The sequence below is a fragment of the Galeopterus variegatus genome, unplaced genomic scaffold, assembly GCF_000696425.1.
Source record: "Galeopterus variegatus unplaced genomic scaffold, G_variegatus-3.0.2 Scaffold13604, whole genome shotgun sequence".
Classification (NCBI taxonomy): Eukaryota; Metazoa; Chordata; class Mammalia; order Dermoptera; family Cynocephalidae; genus Galeopterus; species Galeopterus variegatus.
In genome coordinates this window covers 13326-21402 of record NW_007739715.1, presented here as the reverse complement: position 1 = coordinate 21402, position 8077 = coordinate 13326, and the positions used below count along the sequence as shown (strand labels likewise).

Genomic DNA, 8077 nt, shown 5'->3' with positions numbered 1-8077 from the left:
AATCAGTCATGACTATATAATGAAGCCTCCATAAAAACCGTAGGCTGGGTTCGAAGAGCTTCTGGATAGCGTACACGTGAGGATTCTCACCTCTACTTGCTGGGAGAGTGGCTGAATAAAAGAGAGGAAGGATCTCTTTCTGTCTCCAGATTTCTTTCCCTCCTTTTGTCTTTTCGGGCCAACATGTGGTAATTGCCTATATATATGATACTAGTTTCAGGATACTGCACTATCCCATATGGTTTCTTAATATGTTACTCACTCTTTTACAAACCTCTTTATTAAACAATTTTCAAAGTACTCAATTTGTGTGACATATCTCTTTCCTGATGGGACACTGGCTAACACACTGATTTCTTCTATCTTATATGCTAGTGTAATGTACAGACATTAAATTAAAATAGGAATAAAATATTTTTCAATATATGAACATTGTTGTGGAGTTTAAGAACCTGATCTAGTAAAAGTGAATGGCATCAGAAGGCATAATATGGATTAGAAATAAGGGAATGCCTCCTTGAGGAGGTGCCTAATTTTAAGTGAAGAACGAATAGGAGTTACCCAAGGAGAGGCTGGTCAGACAAACACTGTGGGCCGAGGGAATAGCAAATGCAAAGCTGCAGGAGTATCGGATCAAGTTAGACAGGTCAATCCCTGCATATACTTTCTAATCCTGCTCTGATAATTTTATTAATTCATGAAGTTTTCAGGCAAAATATGAAATGCACTGATTTCTTTTCAAAAGTATAGTTTAGCAATTCTGCGGTGAATGTAATAAGGTTTTCTTTTGATAGATCAAATAATACCAATTTACACTATCAATTTTACCTACAAATTTCTTTTGCTATTTTTCTTTGTACTATTCCAAGGAATATCTGGGATCTCAAGTTCATTTTTCTGTTGGCCAGTTTTGAGTCCAGATATCAGTCAGTCTGCCTTGTAAACAACCAGAACTCCTCCTAGGTGCTTAAACTCGCACACAATCTAGCTTTTCTGATAAGTGAAGCTGTGCCAACAGTTAGCCTGATATAAAAATTACATTTTTTTTTTTTAAAGATGACTGGTAAGGGGATCTTAACCCTTGGCTTGGTGTTGTCAGCACCACACTCTGTGAAGTGAGCAAACCGGCCATCCCGATATAGGATCCGAATCTGTGGCCTTGTTGTTCACCACACTCTCCCAAGTAAGCCATGGGCCGGCCCTAAAAATTACATTCTTTTGTCCTTAGTCAAGCATCCTCATTATCCACAACCACATATATTTCCCAGATTTTGTCATTATTAATTATCTAAATCATGCAGTAAACACTTCACATATTAGGTTTGGCTTTACAATTGTTCCTTAAAACAAATGAGTGACAGTGACTCCATCCAGTAATAGGTATGAAGACAAGGGGGTGTAGAGTGGAACATGAGGAAAAAGTGTATTTTAAAAACTGTATGTGTTTTATAAATGTATCTTTTAAAAATATGTATTTTAAGTGTGACCCCCATTTTCAGGAATCTTTGGTTATTGACTTTTAACTATTGTAAACACTATTTGAATAACAAGTCTAGTTTTATTCTTTCTCATTTGTTATGTTAATGAAATCTGATCATGATACTCTCCTGCTAAAACCTTTCAACATCTCCCTTTAACATTTTCACACAAGTTTCTACACACCTTAGACCAAACTGTAAGACTAGGTAGTTAAGAGAAGGTGGTTATGTGTGGGTTCTGTGTTGAGGCAGATAATATCCTGATGTATAGCTTTATTTCCTACAATTGAGATTCTGATTGGGTAAACATCACCATACTTTCTCTTCTAAATTAGAATTGCAACAACATCCACCTTAAAGGGTTGTGAAAATTAAATAAACACATTCATATTATATATGTAGCCCATAAGTAGTATATCTCTTCCACGTTTCCATTAAAGGGTCACTCTCCTCTACTTTAGGCCTCAAATATTCATTTTGAAGCTTCCACATTATGGGACAAAGCTGGATTACTTCCTAGTACTGCAAAAGTGAAGAGATTGCTGGATCCGGAGGAGGAAGAGAATGTCAGTAGAAGATCCTCCCATATCCCTTTTAAAGTTGTTTTATGCCACCTTCCATTTGCAATGATTGGGGTATCTAAAACTCTTACATGAGTTTCAGATTAATAAAGACATATAGAAGTCTGTAAGTTTTCTCATTTTTCTAGAAAGAAAAAACATCCTCTGAATTCCTGGATGGAAGTAAAGATACACTACCAGCTATGAACGCTGAAGTCAGTCTCCCAGTACCGTCATAGACATTTCTCAACGTTGGCATTTACATTTATGTAAATATGTCATAGATGTGGAAATACACTTTCCCAGATCCTCCTTTGATGCCAAACTGCTGAGAGCAGTTAGCAGATAGGCACCAGCTGTCAGTTCTTTTAGTGTTTGCCTCAGCTGCAGAGCTCCACCCTACTCAGGGCAACGCCCTTCCCTGGGGCAGTCCTCCTCCAGTGACCAAAGTGGGAATGTACAGGCTGGTTCAAAGCCTTTTTAGCTCAGTGCAGAGTAGCTGACCAGCAATTCTGGTTTCAGAGCTCTCCATTGGGTTGGTTGAGCATTTGTCTGACTTGTATCAGTTTGACATTTTTTCTCTGCCCAATCCTAGTTCCTCTGTCTTCCTTCACAGATACTGATGCCAAATAAATATTTTGCATCCCAAACTTCATCTCACAATCTGCTTACAGAGAACCCAACATGTATCACTATATCACCATAATTTTTCTTCCTGTGTCTCCTGCGTTTCACCGTTATTTTATTGAACAGGGCTTTTGCAAGCAAAGACGGAGTGGCAAAGAAATCTGTATTAGATTATAAACTATGTCCTCTTAAAGTATTTCGGTTTGTGAACCACAGAAAGCTAATACTATTTTTTATGTTGTCTTTTGTGAAAAGGTGGTTTGGATTCTATAGCTTTTTCTGTCTAGCTATGTTATCAAATTTATCCAGATCAGGATTGCTGTTTCTTTTGATTACTTGTCCACATTAACTTACACACCCTAAAAAGGTGTGTAATGGGTGTTATGGGTTTTCCCGTACCTGATAAAAGAATTTCTTTTTTTCTTTTTAAAGATGACCGGTAAGGGGATCTTAACCCTTGACTTGGTGTTGTCAGCACCATGCTCACCCAGTGAGCGAACCGGCCATCCCTATATGGGATCCGAACCCGTGGCCTTAGTGTTATCAGCACCGCACTCACCCGAGTGAGCCACGGGCCAGGCCCAAAAGAATTTCCATGTAAGATTTTCTAGGCTGTTCACTGTTGCATCCTGAGCTACTGGAAGATGCATTAAAGATACACGTGTCCAGAAAAACAGGAGTAAGGATTTATCTATATGGGATTCAGAAAGTTCTGCATATTTTTAGTCAATAAACCACAGGCTAGTAACTGCCAGTAGAATTAAGTCCTATAAAAAACAAATGGGCATTGAGAGATTCTGATCATCTGGCAAGTCATTCTTTAGATTAACTAGACAGTTTAAGAATCAGGCTGCTCCTTTCCAGATCGTTAATACAGTACTCAAAGTTACTCACTTTGCTTAAGGAGTAACTGGTACACTTTATACTTGCAGTTACATCCCAATACCACTAATAAAGTTATCAGACTAGATTAAATTGGGTTTCAGGGATTTACAAGTTTGGCTTCACCTGCTACTCCTCTTGAGTAAGCCTCTCTGGTGCATATTACTCCCTGTCAGTCTCCGTTCTCTTCCAGTTGATCAGATTACAGCTGGAAATACTGTTAGTTCTTCCACCCCCTCCCAAAAAGCAAACACTTAAATGTAACTTTCAGTTAGACATACAATAGATTACGTGTACCAGCTTTTTCTAAAGCACTGTAGGTGGCTCTGAAAAGAGCCTTTGTTTTCCAGTGTTCCCAACCTCACTCCTCATTTGGCCTTGTGGTGACTCTCAGTCTTCTTGGGCAGCAGCACGGCCTGGATGTTGGGCAGGACGCCGCCCTGAGCGATGGTGANACTTTTTGGGGAATCTAGTCTGGCCCGATCTTCCTCCAAAGGACTCCTGTTCCCCAAAACATGTCATCAACAACACTGAAGGGGCTTGAACAGGCCCAGATGTTAGTTTGAAATATTCTAAATTCAGTCATATAGGAAACTAAACATATCTCAGGAAATAAGGGACGGGGTGAGCAGGGGAGAGGGATTTCTTTTATCACTTTAGACAACACAGGTTGCATTAACCTGAATTAACCACGGTACCTCAATGCAACGGTGAGGTTCGATTTTGTGTTAGGAAGAGGGAAATACACACCACAGTGCAAGTTAACAGGAAACCACCCTGTCAAAACAGACGCGGGGGCGGGAAGATATATGTAGGAATTCAAATGCCAGCTCCGATACTTGCTAGAGGGCTCATTAACACTGGAAGTTAAGACTTCCCAAATTCTTATTTACAGGGTCTTTACGGTTTTAAAAACCTTAAACTTGGGCCGGTCCGTGGCTCACTTGGGAGAGCGTGGTGCTGACAACACCAAGTCAAGGGTTAGGATCTCCTTACCGGTCATCTTTAAAAACAAAAACAAACAAAAACCTTAAACTGTACTAAGAAACCCGCTAATGGGGCCTAACGAAGACAAGAAACAGGAAAGATTGCAGAGAAACAGCTCTTTTCAGGGGGTTTGTGGGTAGCTCTAAAAAGAGCATTTGGGGTTGTGATTGGAAGTCTTTGAGGTTCAGGCCCTCTCGCCGCGAATACGCCGCGCAAGCTGGATGTCCTTAGGCATGATGGTGACGCGCTTGGCGTGGATGGCACACAGGTTGGTGTCCTCAAACAGCCCCACCAGGTAGGCCTCGCAGGCCTCCTGCAGCGCCATCACGGCCGAGCTCTGGAAGCGCAGGTCGGTCTTGAAGTCCTGCGCGATCTCGCGCACCAGGCGCTGGAACGGCAGCTTGCGGATCAGCAGCTCGGTGGACTTCTGGTAGCGGCGGATCTCGCGCAGGGCCACGGTGCCGGGCCGGTAGCGGTGGGGCTTCTTGACGCCGCCGGTGGCCGGCGCGCTCTTGCGCGCTGCCTTGGTGGCGAGCTGCTTGCGGGGCGCCTTGCCGCCGGTGGACTTGCGAGCCGTCTGCTTGGTCCGGGCCATGACAAATCTCCTGAAACAGGCAGCTGATGGAGAAATGAAAGCATAGGCACTTCTACCTGTATATATAAACAGGGTCCTCTTCTGATTGGACAAAGCAGTAGTTCCCCTGCAGCTCGCAGCTAAGGCATTGGCGGCGACGTTCACTTTGTGATCACAGGCAGATATTAACATGTTCTTCTATTCCTCTCCTTTAAAGTGCTGGTGTTTTCAACCCTTTTGTACGTCTCATTAAAAAAGTTGGCTTTTTTCCCTAGAATTTTATGTAGTTACTAAGATGATATCATCTTGCTTGCTACATAATATTTAAATGTTAGCGCTTGAAACTGACTTTATTTTGATAATCTTTGAAAAGGCGCACGCCATATATAATTGGCCAAGTGGCTTGTTTTACCCTTACTGAAGTTTAGGAAGGCTTCCACCATATCTTGGCTTCATTTAAACTTTGGGTTTTTTTTCTAAAGACTTGTTCCAGTGCACCATGACCATTAACTCTGAAGTAAAAATGCCACACCTGTTATTAAACTATGTTAACATACTTTTTCACTAAAATTTAGTATCCTCACATAAAAGTACTCTCCTTTCTTTTACGATTCAACTCGTGTAAATCGGTGTGTAAAAAAAACCCCCAGACTTTATAAGTGTCACAATTACTGTATGCCCTATCAAAATCATTCTGAACTCAACAAGCTCTGCCTCAGGGCGATCTGAGTCCAGGGAATGTAGTTTTGTATTCCTATTTACAATTAGTTATGCTGGCTTCTCAAACAAAACAAAACAAAACAAAATACCGTTAAGTGCAGATGATTTTGTCCCATTAGGATGCAGAACAATTCCTCCCGAAAGGTAACACGACAAAGGCGCAGATTTATTACTCTGTAGATCACTAACTAGATGCACATCTTAAACATTGGCCAATCATTAGTCTTCCCATTATATTTCCAATTGTTTAATTTTTACAATCCTGAGAACCTACAGTAACGGCCAACGTTAGTTATCTGTGATACAAGCTTTTCCTTTGTTTTCCTTACTTTTTAAACTTTAAAATGGTTCGTTTCACGTTTCTGAGTGAAAATAGTTGACGACCTACAGAGTGGAAGAGTTACGCTAAGGTTTACTGTAGAGTTAAAAAAAAATGTAAGCCCTTTTAATGAATACGTGGGTGGCTCTGAAAAGAGCCTTTGGTTAAGACTGACTCCTTCAAGGCCTAAGATACTGATTTTCCCACCTTACTTGCCCTTGGCCTTGTGGTGACTCTCGGTCTTCTTGGGCAGCAGCACGGCCTGGATGTTGGGCAGGACGCCGCCCTGAGCGATGGTGACTTTACCCAGCAGCTTGTTGAGCTCCTCGTCGTTGCGGATGGCCAGCTGCAGGTGGCGCGGGATGATGCGCGTCTTCTTGTTGTCGCGGGCCGCGTTGCCCGCCAGCTCCAGGATCTCGGCGGTCAGATACTCCAGCACCGCCGCCAGGTACACCGGCGCGCCGGCTCCCACCCGCTCGGCGTAGTTGCCCTTGCGGAGCAGGCGGTGCACACGGCCCACGGGGAACTGCAGCCCGGCCCGGGAAGAGCGGGTCTTGGCCTTGGCGCGAGCTTTGCCGCCTTGCTTCCCGCGTCCAGACATGTTGGAGAAAGAACTGTAGGTGTTGAGACAACCTAACGTGAGTCCGCCAGAGCTGCACTACTTATAGTCATTAGTGGGCGCCAAAATGAAGCTATGCCACTGGCTAAAATTACCGTTTCATCTAAACCAATGAAATCGTGGTTTTGAAATACCTTTATTTTGATTGGACAAAGTTAATATATGACGTTTCCAGGAGTCAACACTAATCAAACACAACTTTACTCCTCACCTCCTTTGCTTAAAAAGCTGTGAACAGAGGACACTTCCAGAGCCACACGCGCCACACGCGTCTCTCCTGTTATTTTTGAGACCTTCAACTGTCCCCCCTCCCACCATGCCTGAGCCCTCAAAGTCAGCTTCGGCTCCGAAGAAAGGCTCCAAGAAGGCGGTGACCAAGGCGCAGAAGAAGGACGGCAAGAAGCGCAAGCGCAGCCGCAAGGAGAGCTACTCCGTGTACGTGTACAAGGTGCTGAAGCAGGTCCACCCCGACACCGGCATCTCGTCCAAGGCCATGGGCATCATGAACTCCTTCGTGAACGACATCTTCGAGCGCATCGCGGGGGAGGCGTCGCGGCTGGCGCATTACAACAAGCGCTCGACCATCACGTCCAGGGAGATCCAGACGGCCGTGCGCCTGCTGCTGCCCGGGGAGCTGGCCAAGCACGCCGTGTCCGAGGGCACCAAGGCCGTCACCAAGTACACCAGCGCCAAGTGAACAGCTCCTTTATATAAAACCAAAGGCTCTTTTCAGAGCCACTCCACTACCTCAGAAAGAGCTGGTGCACGTTGGCGGACGGAGGGGGTGTTTATTTAAAGGAAAATGTGGGTAACCCTGAAAATAGCCTCTTGCAAATGAAAACAGAACTATGAATACAACGTAGGGTTCTTCCCTGGCGCTCGAGCCCTAAACACAGCAGTGACTTTTGCGCTTTGCGTGCTCCGTTTAAGTGACGGCGCCTAGGATCACGTGCTCCAAAAACACCGTGAGGGCACTGAGTTTTCTCCCAGATGAGGCCAGATGCGTACTTGGCGCCACCGCAGAGAGCCAGCAGACGGATCCCGGGCTTGGTAAGCCTTCGCAAGCATCTTACGGTGGTGTTTACCACCCCCCTTACCTAGTCCCTTCCCACCATTGCCACGACCAGACCTAACGCCTAAGCAAAACGACATACCTAAAGAAAATCAAAAGCGGAAAGAAGACTGGCCTTTTATTTAAATTTTTCGGACCAAATTGAAAACTAATGAACTTGGGCGGGCAAGCCTCGCAATTCTAGCCCCGCCCCCTTTCTCTGTCGCACACAAAGGTGGAGGAGGAGATATTAGCCCAGA

The 8077-nt window shown here is 44.2% G+C and overlaps 3 protein-coding genes across 3 annotated transcripts in view; 1 reads left to right on the top strand and 2 right to left on the bottom strand.

Moving 5' to 3' along the window:
• Positions 1-4713: 4713 nt before the first annotated feature.
• The window catches only part of LOC103581652 (histone H3.1-like), a 13806-nt gene continuing 10442 nt past the window's right edge, over positions 4714-8077 (bottom strand). Inside the window, exons 2-3 of the mRNA XM_008563427.1 lie at positions 7626-7638; positions 4714-5205 (exon numbers count right to left, since the gene is read on the bottom strand). Coding sequence (XP_008561649.1) covers positions 4719-5205; positions 7626-7638 — 500 coding nt within the window. The 3' untranslated portion in view covers positions 4714-4718. The remainder of the gene's footprint in view (positions 5206-7625; positions 7639-8077) is intronic.
• LOC103581649 (histone H2A type 1) lies at positions 6356-6748 on the bottom strand. The gene has a single exon (XM_008563425.1). The coding sequence runs from the start codon at positions 6746-6748 to the stop codon at positions 6356-6358; it is 393 nt and encodes a 130-aa protein (XP_008561647.1).
• LOC103581650 (histone H2B type 1-N-like) lies at positions 7015-7504 on the top strand. The gene has a single exon (XM_008563426.1). It carries the CDS (start codon positions 7083-7085, stop codon positions 7461-7463), a length of 381 nt encoding a protein of 126 aa, XP_008561648.1. The 5' UTR covers positions 7015-7082; the 3' UTR covers positions 7464-7504.